Genomic DNA, 21124 nt, shown 5'->3' with positions numbered 1-21124 from the left:
CAAAACGAAGTTCTCAGTTAGCAAAATTATTTCTAAAATTAATCCTTAAACATGAAGTACAAAACAGCAATTAAGAGTTCCACAAGAATTCCTCCAACCTCTCCCCTTCCTCTGCAACTTTTCCCATTCTTCATGTTAACCTCCCAAACCCGTTAGACACATTAGACTAAAATGAAGTGATGGGCCCCAGGTTACCAAGTGGGTTTTCTCAGTCATTAGGTTTTCCACAGCCCCAGAATGAAAGAGAACTGAGAAAGAATAGCACAGGTCACTAACAGTTTTGTATTACTTGTATTCCTAAACAAACAAAATCACATACTACCTATGAATATATGAAATTGGTTTAACACAAAGTTCAGCTGTTGGTACATTTAGCCCACTATTGTTTAGTCTGTCTGGCAGGGACTCACAAGGTTTCAGGAAGATGTAATTCCCAAGCTATGCTACCTAAGATGTGCTCTTTGTTGTTCATAATACTATTTTCACATGAAAGGGGGATGTCGACACCCATTTCCTAGCTGTTTTTGCACATGCCTAACAGAATACACGCATAACCCATTTTGCTGGTCTCCCTTCTGGGACCTGTCTAATCCCTCTCCCATTGTTTCAGACTATGAAAAGAACCACATCAAACACCACCATTGTCTGTGACACACGATCCAATCAATCCTTGTTAGTGCACTTTGTTTAAAAAGCAAGCAGCTTAATCAGGTCGCAATCTTAAATGTTTTTAAGAACATTTGAACATGGGGATGTGTAATTTGACCTTGTGCATCTAGCATTTTGAACATTAGCTAATCCAGCACAAGCTAGCACCTCATTTGCTCTAAATTACTGATTTGACCCACAGGCGAAATACCATGTAGAAACACATGAAAGATTCCCAGCACTAGAATACTCTGCATATTAGTTATCTCAATTCATTGAGGCCAGCATTCAGAATTCTGTATTATGAATCTGACAGCAATTCTATGAGTTCAAATTTATTTGGGGAGCATCTGTCCATTTGTAAAATACCAACCCTTCCAATCAAAGAGCTCAGGCCTGTCCTCTCCTGCTCTTTTTACATTATCAGCCTTATGGGGCAGTTTAGGCTGAAATATAGTGACAGGCATGAGGTCATTCCAACAGTTGAGGGGTGCTCTGTACCTGGATCTTTCTGATTTCTTAGAGGATTATACCAGACTGGCCCATTTTAACAACTAAATATTCTACTTATTTGGAAATCTCAATCTCCTTAATTCTTAGTTTTAGTAAGAGTATATGACTGTAATACGCAATACACTTTTGGAAGCTTCTAAAAGCTTATGGGAAGCAACACAGAAGAAACTGGCTTAAGCTTTTTTTAAAAAAGATTTTTTTAATTTAAATTTATCTCACCTTCTAAAAAAGGTTCAGTCTTAAGGCAGCAAAGTGATACAATGAATTTCCTTCACCCTATTAGGTAAGGCCAAAATTGTGTGTTGGCATTGTTCAACTAATCACTGAATTTTTTAAAACTTGTTTTGGAAAAAACACATATTAACTACCACCCCCCAGGTGATCAGAGAAGGAGAGGAGGAGGAGGAGGAGAAGAAGAAGAAGAAGAGGGGGAGCAGAAAGAGGAGTTTGGATTTATAGCCCCCCCTTTATCTCCTGTAGGAGACTCAAAGGGGCTTACAATCTCCTTGCCCTTCCCCCCTGTGAGGTAGGTGGGGTTGAAAGAGCTCCGAAAAGCTGTGACTAGCCCAAGGTCACCCAGCTGGCATGTGTGGGAGCGCACAGGCTAATCTGAATTCTCCAGATAAGCCTCCACAGCTCAGGCAGCAGAGCGGGGAATCAAACCCGGTTCCTCCAGATTAGAGTGTAGCTGCTCTTAACCACTATGCCACTGAAGTGATAGCTCATTTGCATCCCTGAGATCCTGCCATTTTCCTTTGGGGGACCCAGAGAAGCTTTTATCATTCTCTCCTCCTTTTTATTCTCACAAAATGTGAAGTAGATTAGGGTGTGCCTAATGTCAGCCAGCAAGCTTCCATGACAGAGTGGGGATTCAAGTCTGATTCTTCCAGATACTGGTCTGACACTCTAACCATTATATATCACACTGGCTTCTTAAATCATACAGGGAAGAAAGGAATTATTTGTTCAATGAATCCTGTGAAATATTTGGCAGGATGCCTCGTTAAAGGGTAAAGATTTTTCTGAACATATTGTGTCTAGTAGGTGAAAAGAGTTACACTCAGGATCCAGCACAAATAAAAGCAATTTTAAAAAAATGTGAACTAATTTAACTGTGAATATTTAGTAGTAGTGCAATTTAGAGTCTTGGACTAGGATCTGAGAGATTCCCACACAGCCATGGAAGCTTAGTGGGTGACATTGGGCCAATCATATACTCTCAGCCTAACCTACCTCACAAAGTTGTTGTTGTAAGGAAAAAATGGAGGACAAGAGAATTATGTAAGCCATGTTGGTTTCCTATTGGGGTATAAATGATGTAAATCAATAAAATGAAGCCACAAATTATTCCAGTACATCCTGAAACAGTAGGATACAATACTTGCCCTCATCCCTTCCAGCAATTTATATTTCAAAATAATTGTAACAGGAAAGGTACCAAGAAATAAGACAATATGACTGTTTTAGACTAGATGGAGATTTTCCAGAAACAGGGTTAGTTTTAAAAAGTAATGTACATGACCATAACTGAGCGCAAGTAGAAGGTAGACAACTCCTGATATTTAACATTTTATTTTGGGACATAACCTTCAACTAGAGGTGGCTATGTTGCTGTTGTCTTTGCAGGATTTTCTCCACCTCTGGTAAAATTTCATTTTCTCGGCTCATGCGGAAATATGCTGGCAAATTCTGATTCCAGCCCTCAGCTCAACAGTGTTTTCTAAACTAAATGCTTGATTGGCTATACTGTATATGCTAATCAGTGTTTAAGCTTAGATGGTTAGTTCCAATCTTCAGCAGTATTCTGAAAACTGACTGATCAGTAGCAGTAGTTCCTGGTACCTAGCTGGAAGATCTACTGGGAGTGGTTAGTTGAGCAAGCAAACACATTAACCTTTGCTCTGGGTGCGCTCCTGAAAATTAAACAGAATAGATTACCGCAAATGGCCAGAGACAAACATACTTTTCTAATATTTATTTTTTCTCCACCTGCAAACTGTAGTAAAACATGATCAAATTCATTGTTATGCAGACAGGTATCCCTCTACATTATAGAGAATTTAGGCATGTATAAATAGATGAGCTCTTTAGGAAAGGAAAAACACTTTGAGAAATGAATAAAACCTCCAATTTTGAACTCATAACTCCCAAATAGCAATGGTTAAAATGATGTAGGTCATTCATTCCAAGAGATACCACAGCTCTGTAAAGTGGCTGATCTTTTCCCCAGTAACATTTTGTCACATAACAAATGTGTTAAAAGTTACAAATACTGATATGCACAAATAACTAATTCCTAAGAAAAAATATGTACAGTACTGCAGCATAATGAACGTGGTATCTGCAATAACTTATTAGCCAATTTTAATATACATGATACCATTAACATTCTCCTGCCAACATACAGATAACGGATGTTATCACAGCCCCTTGTTTTGCCCATTACCTGGTGTTTCTTGGTTGTAACACACAATGCAGGCTTTTTACTTTTAAAGATTTCTCTCGTGTTTAAAGCTAAATCAGTGAAACAAGACAACAGTGCAAGAGGCGCAGAGATGTTATGTGTTCACATAAGAGTTCTTTTCGGTAAAGTGTCTATAAGGCTATAAGAAAGGATTGGTTGATGAGTTTCCTGTTGGAAATTGTCCTGCTGGTGCACCTGCCTGGAGAAACGAAAGGGATAGTCAACCACAAAAAGTCCATAAAGCCATAAACCAAAGCTTAATATCTGGACAGATTCCAAGATGTGATGTATCACGTCAGAAATAATACTTTTGCAAAAACAGAAAGCATCCGTATTTTATTCCAGATGTTTTTAATCCTGCTGTACTTGGAAAAAATATTTTCGTAGCCTGGTATTAGGGTCAAGTACTCTGTTATAATTTGAAAAAGAAAGTTAAGGACTCTTAATAGAACAGGGGCTTTCAGAATCTAGAGGCCCCACTGTTAATTTCTACACAGAGGTTCCTACTCTGTACTAACCCCTCCACCACCGTATGCCAGTCTTTCAATACTGGGATTTTTGTTCACATCACCTTATGGTGCATCAACAAGTATTAGTTTTAAACTTCCTAATGAATGGATTCATTTACACGCACTCACACATAGATACACTACCTCGGACTTGCAGCACTTAATTTTCTTTATTCACTTTAATTGGGGTCTGAGGACAATGCTCTTTTAGATACACTGAGAAGATTAATATGCAGAGGCAGAGCTAATATAGAGCAATACTCTCTTCAATGCACATGGATTACAGAAAACCTGCTTTTAAAAAGTCCCTTGGGGTCCAAATATACATGAAACTTCAAAATTAAGGTTCAAATATATTCCCTGCCTCTCAGTAAACACCCTTATGAATTCATATGTACATTGTAATATTATACCTCTTCCAAACAGCAATTTGAAACAACCTACCAATTAATAAAGTTGACTTACCATAAATGGATTACTAGATACGCCAACAGCTGTAACTTGCCCAAATGGGGTTACTACTGGTTTTGCCTGTCCGAATGCAGCAAAGCCTGCACCTTTGTAATAAAACAATAATAATAATTATTAATATTTAATATTAATGTTAATATTAATAAAATATTGATAATTAAGTTAACTTCAGGTTAGTAATTATGTCCGTAAAAGCACAATACCAGATATACAATCTCAGCAGCTAGGAGTTAATCTCTAGGGAAAGAGCCATGTACGCTGCCCTGTATTGCTATCCTTGGAAGAAGTATATGGTGAAAATGGATTGACCATGGGACCAGAATCTTCGTTGACTTGTTCCTCATTTCAGATTTTCAAAACGCATACAGATTTTAATGCTGAGTGATTTTTTTAGGCCAGCAGTCCCAACCATCCCTTGCTCTAACCCTTTAAATTATGTAAACATAGACGAGCCTAAAAACAAACTATGAAAGAAGAAGAAGAGTTTGGATTTATACCCCACCTTTCTCTCCCGTAAGGAGACTCAAGGTGGCTTACAAGCTCCTTTCCCTTCCTCTCCCACAACAGACACCTTGTGAGGGAGGTAGGGCTGAGAGAGTTCCAAAGAACTGTGACTAGCCCAAGGTCACCCAGCAGGAATGTAGGAGTGCGGAAACACAACTGGCTCACCAGATAAACCTCTGCCACTCGGGTGGAGAAGGGGGGGAATCAAACCCGGTTCTCCAGATTAGAATCCACCTGCTCTTAACCACTATACCATGCTGGGTCTCTCCTAGAAAAAGCCTAGAAAACAGACCCAAACATGATAAACTCTGGAGTAAGCCTCATATACTGAAACACAACTACTGTTTAAATATCCTTTAACACATATTTTAAGGTTAAAGATCATGAATATCATTTAAGATAGTTTTCTGGTCATTCCTAGTGCAAATTTAGTGGGGGTTACTAAGCTTTACCAGTGCCAAATGGCACAGCTCACAACATCAACTATAATTCCTGAAACAAGGAAAATGAGAATGTAAAAGATGTCAATTTCCCCACTCCCACACTACCAGAGAGATCCCAATACTACACCATTGCATTCAGCTAGCCAGCTGGAGAAAGGGTTCCCAGCAGACGGGAGCAGAAGGCAAGCAAGGCTGTCTCCAGAGATAAACTGCCTCAACTGCCAAGGTGTTCTCAACTTACTGCTTTTTTCCCACCAGTTGAAACAACGTGTAACAAGAAAGCATTTACCATTAGGTTGCTGGACGAAAGCAGCCTGAGGAAAGGCTGCCTGTGCTGGGAATGCAGATGGTTGGAAGTTACCACTAAAGCTAGTTGGAAGACTGAATGAGGCAGGTGTTCCAAATCCTGCAGGCATGCTCATGGACGCGGTTCCAAATGTTGCTGCTGGTAAGAGAAATGTTGCACTGTTACTTTTGAAGTATGCTTTACCTTTATTACAAAGCCTCAGTAAGCCCTTTTTCTAAAAGTTCTTTATGAAGCGGCCATTGCATGGCCGACCTAAAAACCATTAAACGTTTTGATTTTCCTAGAAGCACTGCAAAGCCTTCTTGGTTTGCTTCTCATCTTTTTGATCCTTTTGCCAGTCTCTTGCTAGATATTTGCAAATATTTATTCTTTCAAAGAGAATATAAAAGCTAAATTTTATAAACAACTGTTAAATAGTAAAACTTATTTTGCAGAAATGCAATCTAAAACACATTTTTGAATGTCACAGAACTAGTCTACCTCAGCAGTTCAGTAACTCTTTCAGAAACAGTGGATTAGATCTTATGACTCCTTCCGCAAGGCCTGTTTCCTGAGGGCTAATCTGGCTAACCAGTGTACCACCAGCCTCGCCACCCCCAGGAATGGGACCCACATGCTATACCAATCACTGCTTTGAGACTCATCTCAGTGTCATAGTTTACCATGCGGTACTGGGCAATAAAGTTCACAAAAATATTTTATGAACATTAAACATTTATCTCATTAACTTGATTTGTAGATCCTGGCCAGTCACTATTTAGTGACTGGTGTAATTTAAGTCCAACTCACTGCATCCATCAATCAATAATCATGGGCTAGTGAGGAAAGAGATGGCATAAGAGCCAACAAGTATATATGGAATAAAGAAACATACACAAAGAGAGGCAAGATACATATAGCACTGACAGAACTTTCACAAACTACTACTGGCAGAGAGGATACAACAGTGAAGCCTGCTAAAACAACAAATCCAAACACATTGTGGCCATATGCAATGGTTTGGTATAATTATGTGCTTCACTTGAGCTACTATGAACACAAGCTTCAAAAGTCGTTTAATTTCAAAGCATCTATTAATGTGACCATGGAGGTAGATGCAATCATCTTAGCTTGCAATCCCAAGCATTCTCACTTAGCAGCAAGTCTAACTGAAATTAGTCTCATGTAATTTCTAAGTACATACACATGCTTAGGATTGCAGCACAAGTCTTATTTTACACCAGTTAATGTCACTGATCATATTTCAGGTGCAACACCATCCATGCCCACTCCATTTCAAAATATGGAAGGAGGGTTGAAAAAGGTGTACATGCAAAGAAACCAGTCAATAGCAAGAAGCTTCCACAAGCAAACAGTTAGCCACATGAAGCTTATATAAAGTGTGGCTACCTACCAAAGTGAGCCTGAGGAAATATGTGAGAATGCATTGGTCCTGAGAGGCCTTATAAGGGAAGTCAAAGAGACCAGACAGTGTCAACAACTGCTTGTAAACACGATTTAAATATTGTAATGCTTCCTAAAATACAACATTTACATGTTTTAGAATTCCAGAGTACTTCCAAACTAAGATAGATTCAAAAGTATTTTGCAAACTTGGTCAGAAATGGACATCGTTTTAAAAAGTCTAATATACACATGAGACTCTTAAGGCTAAGAGGAATTACGTTGTTTTTATTTGCCAAAGAATATTCCACTATTTAGATCCCGCCCAGAGCCCTTCGGGGGAGGGGCAGTATATAAATTTAATAATAAATAAATAAAATAAAAAATAGCAAAACGGCAATTGGTTAGTGCTTATAAGAGCGAGAAGAAAGATTGCTTACAGATGTTATTAACATGACCACATGATCGAACATCCACAGCAAAATTAAGCATTTACTTTCATGAGAGCAAAAGTATTTCTAGCATGTTTGTTTTCTTCCAAGTTATGAATATACAAATTTAAAGATAAAAACATCAATTCCTATGAAATATTTTCTCAGCAAGTTTTTTTCCTAACCTGTTGCTGTTCTGCTACTGGTTTGGAATGGGTTCGTTGAAGGCGCTACAGAGGCTACAGGAGCAGCAACAAATGGATTTGTACAAGGTGTTGCTGAAAAATAAAGAATTGGCAAGATCAAAACTCAAAGTGCCCATTAAAAGAATAGAGGAAGAAAACAGTGACATGCATATTTATCATTTTTATATTGGAATACAAAGGAACCTAGTCTGGTATATTAAAAAGCAAATAACACTAGCTTCAAAGGTAGTTGTGAACTACTGATACAGAGAAAAACTCCAACCCCGGGCCATAAAACTGGCTCTTAAAAAAGAAAACTAAAAAGAGCAATGTTTTAGAATACCTCCAAATGAAGCAGGCACACTTGATGATGCAGGCTGTGTCTGTGCATTAGAACCCACTGGTACTGTTCCAAAAGCATTGCTGAAAACAATTAAACAATCAACAACGTCAGAATCAATTATTAAGCAGTTAAATATCTACATTTAATTATTTTATGTGAAAACACAGATGGCTGATTATCACATCTCAAAAGAAAATGATTGGGGCTGATTAGATGCAACTATTGCATGAGTCAAAATCCAACTATACTCTTTTCCACAGAAAGATGACAGTAGGACTATATATTAATCCACCATTTCCTGGACCGCCTTTGTTCCAGGATGCTCCACTTGGGTCCTAGTGCCTTGGGGACAGAACTAGGCAAGCACTAAGTGGAGCATTCTAGAACAAAGAAGGTCCAGGAACTGGCAAATTAATATATAATTCTACTATTATCTTTCTATGGAAAAAGAGTTAAGTAGGAAATTGTGTTCTCCAGTAACAAAAACCATGCAAAGCACTGACACAGAAGAGAAAAAACCTTAGAAAAGCCATCAAGCATAAATTTGCACTTGCAAGACACTTCTTACAACATTAATTACATTTCAAATAACTGGTACCACACATTGCAAACCTCTTATTAGAAGATTTAAGCCAGTTACAGCATCAAAACCAAAATATCTGTACAAATATCATTATAACTGCCAATGCAGACACTGAGAATACTGAAGGTATTCGGTCTGGGATTTCATTTTATTCTGCCAATGTCTAGCTGGCAATATTTGAAGCTTATTTTCAGTCCTTTGTTTCAATAAGAAACTCTATCCCCTTCACACCCACTTAACTGCATAACTGAACCTGCAAGTTTTAAACTATTGATTTTAAGGATGTTTGCATTTTTTCTAGTGTCTCATTTAACTTTTGCTGTTTGTAAACACAATTGGTTTACATTAACTTCTAGCAAGAAAGAGTACCTGCTAACATTACTGGTGGAAGTATATGCATTACTAGAGGTTGCTGTGGAGCTGAACACACTGTCTAATTCTGCTAGAGCTGCATACTTGTCTGACGATGCACTTGGTTGACTTGGGGCTGACACAGCAGGGCCTGCTGGTGCTGTACTGACAACACCAAATCCACCTCCTTGCTCGCTACCACCTTTAAAAAAAGAATATACAATCAAGTTGAAAAATTACAGACAATATAATTTTTAGGTGGCTAATTGATTTGTTAAAGAATTGCAAGCACATCTCTTTCAAGGTGTCTGCCCTCCCGCCCAAGCAAGCATAATGCCATGTTTTCAGTAACTTGTTTTCTTACGCACAAAGAGAAGGGAGGTTTAGCTCAAAACACTGCTCAATATACTAAGCCAAATTAACCCCCCCAGATATGAATTTCTGCCCCTTCTCCTTCAAGGTATAGACCCCAGTGCAGACACACACTGGAAGATTAAAAGTGTTACAATTACATTGCAGAAATTTAGGACAGAACATGCATTAAGGATTACACGTGGACTCTTGGTTAAAATTTTTATGTACACCAGTTACAGTAATGTCCTCTGTACCACCACAAACAGTTATCAAAGATCTAGGACAAAAGGAAGAAAATCTGACTTAAAAAGATGAGCTACTGCATAAGTATGGCGTATCAAATGGCAACAGCTACAATGTGGAGTATTTGAAGGCCTCCTTGTGTGGTATACTTGCCCTTAATAACATGAAGTTACATGTTACAAAACAGTGACTCCAAGGTTAATATGTTGCTTCCCTGAAGAAACAGTTTTCATATTGCAGAGTATGACAGAACATGGTGAATGCAAGCTGTAAAGAGATACAATTTTTGCAGGACACAGGCAGCCCAAACCAGAGGTCCAGGTGGCCAGGCTTTCCAGCAGGGTGGGAAGGCAGAAAAACCAACGCTGCCCCCACCCCCCCCGGCCATCAGAAAGTCTTCCATAGGGCTTAATGGATTTATGCCATCCCAAAGGATGTCAGTCTAATTCCTGGGCTGCAGCATAACTGGCCACAAACCCAGCGTGGGTGGGCACACCCGCACTGTGTTGATGCAGTGCCCAGCACTGCATCTGGGTATCCTGGAGGATTGTGGTATCTGCTCACTTGTTTGCCCCTCCACTGAGGTAAGTGATCCACAGAGGGCAAAATCTACTAGTGCAGGTCTGTACTTCTCCAACAAGTGGATTTATGCCTCCCACCTCCTGGATTGGACTGTAAGAGTTGCATCTTCTAGACCAGAGGTCAGCAGCCTTTACCACCCAAAGACCATTTGGACCTGTTTTCCATGGCCCTGAAGGTCTACCGAGCCGGAGAGGCGGCTCCACATGGAGCTGCCTCCGGTTCGGCCCCTCCACTCACCTTTCTTTCCAGTGCTGGGAGGCGGAGGTGCCAGGAAGGGAAACCCCCTCTGCCCAATGGAGCAGGCGGCTGCCCGATGGAGCAGGCGTGGGGCAGAGGGAGGATGGCGGCTGCGGGGATGGAAGAGGGGGGATGGCGGCTGCTCTGTAGGGCCACGCCTATGCTACCCTCCAACTTCCAGGGGTTGGAGGGCAACGTGAGCGTGGCTCTCCAGAGCAGCACTGGAAGGAAAGGTGAGTGGAGGGGGCACGAAAAGCGGCACCCTCATGCATGGAGCTGCTTCCAGTGCACCCCCTCCACTCACCTTTCCTTCCAGCGCTGCTCTGGAGGGCTGGAGGGACACGCCCACACTACCCTCTGACCTCCAGGCCATGTAGAGCAGAAGTATAAGGGTGAAAGAGCTGCATGTGGCTCCAGAACCGCAGGTTGCAGACCCCTGTTCCAGACGATGAGCACAAAGGTTCCTGCACTTGCCAATTACAGATGTTTTGAGGTCTTGTGGCTGCTAGGAGAAGAGTGAAGTGGCAAAACTCCACTTTCTCCTTGTGCTTCTTAGGCTACAACCCCAAGGTAAACAGGACACAATATATCTCAGAATTTTGTTTAGTAAAATATTGTCTTGCATATTCTGCAGCAAGACCAAGGATGATGGCAAGGAACCCCCTCCCACAGCTAATCAAATGGAGCAAAACCTAAAACAGCAGTCGAGTTTTGGGCAATTTTTGATAATTTTGCTTTCTTGCTGGAGGTTCCTTCCCTCCTCTCAATGTTATGCTACATACAGGAGAGCACGTGGAAGCTCAAGAGTGTCTCTTTAGGAGATGCAGGAAACTGTAGAGGGAAGGTGATAAAATCCCTTCTGCACACAAGTGCCCTTCACAGAAGACTTGAAGAGAATCTGCGCAACCTGAAACTCATTAGCTCTTACACAGGGGACTCTTAACTTCAAAATCAGTTTAGCTGCCATACTATTCAATTCTACCTATAGTTCCTATAGTCCAGTTGTGGCGAACCTATGGCACGGGTGCCAGAGGTGGCACTCAGAGCCCTCTCTGTGGGCACGCGCAGAGTCCTCCACACACACACATCTAGGCTGGCCTGGGCCACTGGGCTTGATTATTAGCATTAAACCTAAGACCTAGTTTTGGGAAGCAGTGTAGGTAACCCTGTTAAGCGCTGTTAAACCCCACTGATTTTCATGCGAAGAACTAAAGCATGATCCTTTACCTGGGAGTAAGCTCAGTTGCTGGCAATGGGGCTTGATTATGAGTAAACCCTCCTAGGGTCGTGATTCACACGTTGGAAGAGTTGCACAGTTGCTTCAAAGCAAAGCCACCGACTACCACCAAGCTTACTCCCGAGTAATGCACGCCTTGGAGCCAAACGGTTTTTCTAAACTAAAACATCATTATTCATGTTAAATTGCCGTGTTGGAACTTTGCGATAAATAAATGAGTTTTGGGTTGCAATTTGGGCACTCGCTCTCGAAAAGGTTCGCCATCACTGCTATAGTCCTATAGTCAGCCACTGAGAATATTCACCATTTGAAGCAATTCAATAACGCCATTTGAAACACTGTTCTACAAAGTCAGCCACTGCCATACAGTTGTAGGTACTACATTTTTTATGTTTAACTTCTCCACATGAACAGCTGACATATAATATTTGTGAGGAGTGAATTACTATTGTATTCTGTCCTGGTGTCTGGTTGGATGATGCCTTGTAAAATAATAGGTTTTTGGACTGCTGTGACTTTTTGAAGAGGGAATGCCTTCACTGATGCCCATACCAGTATTAATGACAAGAATACTTTTTTAACAACTGTCTCAGGATTTTTCAGAGCTACAGTAGATCATAAAAATATTGAAAGGCACACTGAAATGGATAAGCATCTAAACAACCTACAAGACTAAAGAATTCACATTTAAAGGATCATTATTAAACCCACCAGTCACTGCTTTTGATGACACTTTTTTGCAGTCAAGTCACAGCTGATTTATGGTGACTCTGTAGGATTTTCAAGACAAGGTGGTTTGCTATTGCCTGCCTCCGTGTCACAACCCTGGCATTCCTTAGAGGTCTCCAACCCAAACACTTGCCAGAGTTGACCCAGCTTAGCTTTTAAGATTTGTCAAGATCAGGCTCGCCTGGCCTATCCAAGCCAGAACTCTGATGAATGTAACTACTTATACTGAAAAGAGAAAACATTTCTCTTAAAAGTTTCACCCCAGATCAACCAAGTCATTACCTTTATATATATATATATTGATATATTGATACAACTACGCAGTAACTGATCAGATCTGTCCTGTACTCTGAATTTCAGTGTGAGAACAATATACCAGATCCACTGCGCCAGCATGACTGCCTGTGTCTCCAATATACAATCAACTTGCTACTTGTGTAGGTCAATGTAGATTATACAGCATGAAGAAGTAAAACTTCATTTTGTCTCCATAGAACAGAATAAACATATTGCCATGATGACTACAATAAGAAAACAGGTCAAAGAAGAAGAATTAGTACCTTGCCCTGTGCTGAAGATATTATCTAAATTAGCAAGAGCTGCGTATTTATCTGCTGAGTGGAGATTCGGTTTATTCACAAGAGTTTTACTGGCTGAAGTTGTGTTGCTCTGAGAAGTATTGAAAGCTCCAAAATCAGCACTGGAGGATTTGGGGAAGTTATCAAAGTGTGCAAAATTAGCAGCACTGCCACCTGTAACAAAATAAATTAAACATGATGGATATTTCCATGTCTCTTCAAATGCTGTCTGTGATCATTGCGAGTGACTTTGTTTCAAGGGTTATTCCTATGCTCAGAATTTTAATTGATCCAACTAGGTAACTTGTATTTCTGACTCCAGAAATGCAGCAGCCCCTACCACATAAATGCCATACCACAGTTTTACAAGAGCGGGTTCTGCAACACACAGCTAACCCCAATGATTCACATACACTCACATTTTAAGGTTTTATTTCCAGCTGCAAATTTAGTTAAATAAGGATTTGTTTAACACAACAGTGAAGTTTCTGATATTAATGAAATAACTTTCAAGCAAAGTCTTCAAAACTAGAAAGTAAAGGTGATGAATTCCTGAGGGCAGAGCGACTAAGTTATGTCCAAGGATGATTGCAACCATACATGATCTCATCATTCAACAGTCGGAATAACACAGATAACAGAAGAGAGCCAGAAGGGTTTTTACCACTTTATGAATACTTAACATACTTATTGCTTTCATTAATCTAGATGCTGGTGTTCCACTAAGTGACTGCCTCTAGTTGATCATCAGATGTAGCAGAATACCTGATCTACTACTGAAGACAAAACAAGACAGTGTGGAGTTTCTTTCTTTGTGTACCATATATCACGAGGGGGTGCATGTTCCATGCATAATCTGACTTAGCATAGAAGATGTATGGCTGTGTATCTGTTCTAAACTAGAATAATCCAGAACATAAACATTTCTGAAGTATACTACCTTAAGTATGTTTGATTATTACGTTTCTAAATGATTCCATAAAAGGTACTGCAGAACTTTCCCAATGATAATAAATTCCGTTACAATTTCAGGTCACTTCGTAGGAAAAAAAAGGAAGGAATTTTAATTCAAGTGCTACCAAACTAATAATCTATGAACTGAGTGAACTGTAACCCTAATTCACATGACAGTGGAGGGGGGGGGGAGGTATTTTAACATGAAATTAGTTTAAATTCCCACTCAGTGGAACTTACTGCGTACAGCCTGGAGAGGGAAAGCAGAAGTAGTAAATTCACCAAAACTGCAGCTAGATGAAAGCGTTCTGAACGCTGGACAGCCAGAAATTGTGTGAGGGGTTAAAGTTAACAAAAGGGAAAAATAAAATTGTAAAAGAAAGAGTCTTAAGACAACACACTTTAAAGAAAAGGGAAAAAAGAAAGTGAGTCAGCCATAGATAAAGACAAGCAACAATGACAGTCCAAGCAAACATTATATATGACTAAATTAAAAAGTAGCCAAAACCCTTACACATGAGATTTTTTAAAAAACATGTGCTCTCCATGAAATGGCTTTTTCCTCTAGAAGAATCTCTTTTAATATGAAAAAAAAATCTCCATTTAACTTAGATATGATCAAAAATTCTATAATGGCACAAAGTGGGACAATATATTTCATGTGTAAGGATAATTAAGAAACTGCAGTGCAAAAACATCATGCAAAACAATAAAACAAAGCCCACACCAAATATAACAAATAAAAGGGAGCATGAATGTCAGGTTTCCCCAGAGCTTCAGAGTGTTTGTATTTCAGAAGATTAAACGCAGGAAAGAGCTAAAAGATGCCGCACGCTACATGTCCAGATTAGTTTATATTAAATGGACTAATGACATTAGAGCACTTCTACCTGTATTTTGGTGTTGAAAAGCAGACTGACTTGCTGTGGGGAAACCACCAAAATTACTCGAACCACTAGACTGTCCAAATGCATCAAAGTTTGCAAACCCTGCATTTGCAGAGTTCGGTGCTGTAAATTGCAAACGAACAACACATGTTAATGGTAAGTAAACAAAAATAGGTTACAAACTGAATCAAACATGGTAGGCTTCAAAAAAAAGTTGTACCTCAAGCATGCCACTGAAATACATGAATTTGCAGTGTAAAGGACAAAAATGATCTTAAATAAGACCTTCTGATCTTTACCATCTCTTAAGTGGAAATAATTTATGTCAATAGAATTTATGTAAAGTAGTGTAGTTTCATGTGTGCCTCATATGCCTCAAATTGCCACTAAACTTTTAAAGATTAAAATACCTCCAACCTCACCCTTTTGTTTAGGCACAGAGTAATAACTACTAAGAACAACCAAATGCTTGCTTAGTCATCCTGAAAGCTGAGAAGGGTGGGGGAGCACTAACAGTTTAAGAAAAATACATTATAACAAATTGCAGCTCATACAGTTTGTCCAAAGTGTTCATAGTAGTATCAACATTTTGTGCTGCTATACTGTTGGCCAATGTCAGAGATAGGGCTGCCAGCCATCTTCTTTGCTCCTGCTAAAGCAAAGGCCGGGGGGTGGGGGGTGGGTACAATAGCATGACATCACTTATGACTAAAAACCACAGAAATCAGAAAAATCCTAGTGTGTTCTGATGTCACTTCTGGGCACAACTAGAAGTGACATCATGAAGTCACTTCCCACCTCCATTTTTGCTCCACCTGGAGTGAACAGTGGCAGGAGCAGCTGGAAGACTGTCCATCATGATGGGCAATCTGGTAAACCTAGTCAGAGAAAACAAAAGCTTGATTCCAGTGAAGGGCCAAGCCACAATGTGATGCTTTCCAATCAAGCCTTTCACTTGTATATTCCTTCTCCACTACTGATACTTTTGCAAAAACCATTGTTTCCTGCTGCACCTAACTTGCAAAGCTTAATCTGACCCTGTCCTCCAAACCAGGACTGCAAACTAGTTTGGTATCTTGGTTTGGAGGGCAAGCACAAACCAGGGTTTTCCAGTTTGGATGCAGTAGCAAATAGAGTTGAATTACTGTAGTAGTAACTGATTGAATTTGAAGTAATTAATTGAAGTTGAGAGTGTGAGGGGAGGAGAGGCGAAAGTGCAGGAGCACGAAGAGCACTCTGCACCAAATCAAAGTTTGGCATTACATCTGAACTGAGTCACAGCGGTGGCCAAAATGGATTACTATTCTCAAAAACAGACCTACCCTTATTATATGTAACAGCCTCAACTACTATCAGAAATATAATTTATAGAAGTTGTTTGGCAAGTTTTAAAAATTAGTTAAATCTAAAGTAACCTTTATGTTATAGAGACCCAAGAGGATTATAAGAGTTGGCTTCAAGAACAGCATATGAAGTAGTTTTTGAAACAGATGTCATAAGTGTTGTATGATGTGCCTGGGAAAATCAATGGTAATGGGCATGTACAGGGCCTTGGGTTCACCAAGATAGTTCTTTAGAACTCTGCCTTTCAAACATCACTATGCTTTAAGAAGCAGAAATACAACTAGCATTCAATTAAAGAGAATAATACAAAAGAAGCAGAAAACCATGTAATGGAACCCTCCCACAAAACAAATTAGGATCTTTAAGATTTAATTGCATTAGGTATAGAGCATTAGGTTTTGGGGGGAAATCCCATAAATTTACAATGTTCGCCCATAATGAACAACAAAGCAAAACTAAACAAATCTGCAATAGCTCTTATCTTACAATGACCCTTTGAAAATGCTACCAGGAGCCTATAGTCAGGAGGCCAGCTAGTCAGTTCAAGCTAATGTGAAAGTCAGATGCCATGTATTTTGGCGCCTGTAACACCTTGGAACTGCCGGATCACAATGCTACTAAAATCACAGAAATCAACCTGATAGAATCTGAACAGGGGCTAAACCTAAGAAATGTATGCTACCTCAGATTTTGGCCCCTAGCCTCCAACTGTCCCTTGCCTGCCCACTACCCATCTGCCAGGAGGGTACAGCTCCATCTCTTTCATTCTTGGTTCCTTTTCTTTTCTTGCACACATACTAGGCTGCAAACTGAAAATTGAGCCAGCCATTGAGCCAGCGCTAGAGGTTTTACCACCTCAAAGATGATTTCAGACAACATACTGTAAAGAACAGAGACTGCAGAGAGGCATATCAATTGCTTTGCTTATTAACCACATATGGCCTACTTCTCATTAAATTAAGCAGAATGAAGCAACTGAGAACCAGTGCAACTATGTAGCATCTCCTTCAAACTTTGCCTCAGTCATGGATTCACCAATTTTCTTCAGGGTATATTCTGATCTCCAGAATTCCATTTGTATAGCATGAAGAAATAGTGGCCTGTCTTACATAATTAGGATGACAACAATGAAAATGTATACAAAGCTTGAGAATTTAAAGCCCTATAGCATCTATGCTTGTAATGCTGAACATGGTGCCAAAGAAGAGAGCAGAAACTCTACACAACAGGGACGATCCCCCCCATAAATGAGGGAAAGCCGTAAGTTTTGCACAAATTTCTGGAAAAAAAAAGATTATCTTGGCCCCTGTAAAAAAAAAAAAGATTATCTTTTTTTTTCAAAGGAAACCCCAAACTGCATAAATACAGTACCTCATGAAGTTACACTCCAAAATCCCACCAAAATTTTTTGGGGTTACTTATTAACACCAGTAAACAATGGAACAGCACACTATTTGGGACAGAGAATAAACAGCTGCAGCAAAGGAGGCAAAGGAAGAGATCTGTGCACCCCAGAAAAACACAATGGGCAAGAGGGGAAGATGACAAAGATTGGGAGAGGTGACAGTAGCTGGAAGGTTGGGGAAGAAGGGAAGTGGGACCAACAGGAGATGGCATTTTCCATCCCCAGCAAATTAGGTTCTCTGCTTATCATTTTACCTAATAATGAACCAGGCAATGATATGTGGCTCAAGAAAACCAAATCATTCTAAAACTAGACAGGGGATTTTCCTGCAAGCCTGCAGGGAGCTTGGTTTTCAGAAAACTCTGAATTTAAAAAACCCCAACACTGGGGATCAAAAACCACTAGAATAATAGAAGTAATGTCATTCGCTCAGAGAGAAATGATAATGGAATTCTTGAGAGGCTATGTTCTGAGACTGGAGGCCATTTTGAAGGTTGATGTGAAACCACAGCAATATTGCTGAGCCTTCCAAGCCTAAGCTTCTGGCAGTCAAAGGCAAGGGAAGACACTGAAATGTAGAAGATGGAAGGGAGCAAAGGAAGCAGGGAAAGGAAGAAAATCTGAATGAGGGAGAAGAAACAGATAACAAATGAGGTGGGTGGGAATTAAGAAAAGAGGAAAGGTTACCAGGGAGAAGGAAGGAGGAAAAGCTGAAAACTGGAAGAGCAAATAAAGGTAGGCTGACAGGTGAATTATCCAGAAGGGAGATGTCAAAGCAGGGATAAAAGTTGCTGTCCTTTCGAGCCTAGTCCTCATTTAATACACAGCAACATACTCCAAGCTGCTCCATTGGCACACTGCTGGTCTTTAGTTCCAGGATAACCTTAATTAGCATTACTTATGTACCTAATACTTTGTGTAAATATTTGTCTGTATTTTATTTTTGATTCATAATTCTGGCAATAAAAAGTCATCTGTTATTTCAAAGGCAAGAATCTGACCAATCCTTTTTGAGTTTTTTTCCTCACATGTATACACTATTATGATAAGTTCAAGTAGCTATTAAGAGCTAAAAAGGCATGCAATTTGTTATAGCATAAATTCACCATTCCTTCTGAAGCAAGCACACAAGCACTCATTAAAAGTACTTTTTACAAACTAAATTCTAAGGAACTGGATTATAACTTTCTATTCTTATCAAATCCAAGAAAGGAATATAATCTTACCTGTATGACTGTTGAAATGTGCAAAATTAGCAAAATTTGCTGTAGCTGTTGACTGAGGAGCAGGAGCAGCAAATATATCTGAACCAAGGTCACCAAGAAGATCAAACTTTTTTTCATGTAGCTGTCCTTGAGACCGAACTACAACAGGAGACTATAAACAAAAAAATTGTAGTTGGTTAAACAAGCAAGAGAAGATACCAATCTAGAATGTTATCCTCAGTGTGGAAAGATACCATTTTCATAAGTCAGATCACTTTTCACCTGGATATAGTATCCCAACTTTACAGCAATGGTAGCTTTGGCAAGATTCGTGACCCTCCTTGGACCCTCCTTGGCTGTGGAACATTCACAAGCATTCTATATGCTAAGAGGCAAGTCTGCAACAGAATGTTCAGTCCGCTCCTGACAATTAATGCAGTCTGTCAGTTATGTCAAGAACATCTTTTATACATTCCGTAAGTATATAAAGAGACGCGTGAGCAAAGCAGGAAAACTGAACAATGGCCAGCTTACCTAACTGTGACGGACATTAAATTACAATTTGTTATTTAGACAATGCTAGTGTTCAGTTTTTAAAATCTGTATATGTAAACTGCACTGGAACTTTATGTTGCCAAGAAAAGTTTTCTTGATTGCTAGGTGCACATGAGAACACACACTGGGATCTAACTTCAGGAGGGTTTAGTGGCTTATAGACAACACTCAGAAGATGGATCTTTGATATTTACAATATGTAATAACATCTTTATTGGGAATCATTCTTTATTATAGATGAATACACAAACCTCATGGCCTGAATAAGTAATTTTAATGTAAGAATTTTAATTTCTTAAAACAAGTTTAGAAACATTTGTTTGTGTGTGTATTTCTGAAGAAGATCCTTTTTGGGTTGAAACCTGTCAGTTCTTTTCTGGTATTGAATATGTGTAAACATTCCTGACTCATTAAGTGTATAACACTTGAAGGGCTTACATTACAGTATGCATTTGAGTTTCAGTATTACCTGTTTTCAATGTTAGTTGTCTGGAACTGTGCAATAAAACTTGTATTACTGTTTTTGTTTAAAAAACAAACACCTTTCTCTACCTTTTGGTCCCTAGCCAAGAAAGACAACATCAACATTTATACATTTTTTAAAATTTAAACGTTAGATTTTAAATCTGAAATGTTTGTTTCTTGTTGTATACTTTCTCAGTCTCATGGGGAGTTGGGATTAAAGGGTACACCAATATATATACAAACATACACATACAAATTTCATGTAAGCTTAGTTATTTTCATGGTTTCCATGGAGAGATTATTTTTGAACGCCTACATAAACAAAAGTGGGTTGCGCTTGGGCACTGAAAATCAAAAAAGCAAGCAAGGAAGACCTAAGAAAATGGCTGATAAGTACAGGACTTCTTAGTAACAGAGAGAGGAGTGCAGATAATGGAAACACACACATTAGAATGATATAGGGCAGAGTCAACATCCAACAAAAGCTGCACAAAACATAGCTGTCACATCTTTATAACAAATTGTGTGGCATCGAGCACAGAATGACTGAATTACAGTTGGCTAAAATCTGGGCTGAGCTTGCCTCTCCTCTGCTGCTTCACCTGGACACAGCCAGAGGCATGAGCTGAAGGGCAGGCGTCAAAAGGCTCTTCCCATTTGGCTCTTAGCCTGAGGCCAGCATTTGGATGTGTGTTTCTTTCAATTTTGTATGTTTACATTGTAATTTTTGTTCATGTATATTTTATCTTTCTGTAAGTAGCATAACAGTGACCATATAGGAAATAATGAACATTTTTCCTCTCAGTCTCTTACATCCATTTATTTTCAAGCACTGAAAATGATAGCATGAGATCTGAGGGCATATACCTCCACCAATGAAATAAAAGGAAAAATAATTCTAACAGATATCATGCACAGAATCTCTAACAGGTTGCTGCAATGCCAGGGGACAAAACACTAAGGCTTTAACGGAAATACCCTAAAAAACACTTCCTGTTAATTCCTTAAGACAGAGGGGTTTTTTTGCCATGTTACTCACTTGAGTAGGTGTGCCCTTATTTAAGTGCAATGCTGGTGCAGATTCTCCCAGGAGAGATTTAAGTGGCTTGACTTCAGGTGTACTGCTTGTACTACTAGCGGAGGACCCAGATATAGATGCATGGACTGATGCCACAACTTTTGCTTGTTCTGGTGGAACATACCTAAGACAGAAA

At 39.5% G+C, this 21124-nt stretch overlaps 1 protein-coding gene across 17 annotated transcripts in view; it reads right to left on the bottom strand.

Annotated features, from left to right (window-relative positions):
- Positions 1-3121: 3121 nt before the first annotated feature.
- Positions 3122-21124, bottom strand: part of AGFG1 (ArfGAP with FG repeats 1) — a 36848-nt gene continuing 18845 nt past the window's right edge. The window contains exons 4-15 of one of the 17 annotated variants that reach the window (XM_048505746.1): positions 20950-21112; positions 18912-19062; positions 14940-15059; positions 14290-14364; positions 13078-13269; positions 9154-9337; positions 8202-8281; positions 7859-7951; positions 7253-7300; positions 5842-5997; positions 4600-4691; positions 3122-3824 (exon numbers count right to left, since the gene is read on the bottom strand). In XM_048505746.1, coding sequence (XP_048361703.1) covers positions 3765-3824; positions 4600-4691; positions 5842-5997; positions 7253-7300; positions 7859-7951; positions 8202-8281; positions 9154-9337; positions 13078-13269; positions 14290-14364; positions 14940-15059; positions 18912-19062; positions 20950-21112 — 1414 coding nt within the window. In that variant the 3' untranslated portion in view covers positions 3122-3764. The remainder of the gene's footprint in view (positions 3825-4599; positions 4692-5841; positions 5998-7252; positions 7301-7858; positions 7952-8201; positions 8282-9153; positions 9338-13077; positions 13270-14289; positions 14365-14939; positions 15060-18911; positions 19063-20949; positions 21113-21124) is intronic. The other 16 variants (XM_048505747.1, XM_048505751.1, XM_048505748.1 and 13 more) reach the window with 16 other exon arrangements.

Source organism: Sphaerodactylus townsendi, linkage group LG08 (genome assembly GCF_021028975.2).
Source record: "Sphaerodactylus townsendi isolate TG3544 linkage group LG08, MPM_Stown_v2.3, whole genome shotgun sequence".
In the NCBI taxonomy this organism is placed as follows: domain Eukaryota; kingdom Metazoa; phylum Chordata; class Lepidosauria; order Squamata; family Sphaerodactylidae; genus Sphaerodactylus; species Sphaerodactylus townsendi.
This window is presented reverse-complemented; position numbering and strand designations above follow the sequence as displayed.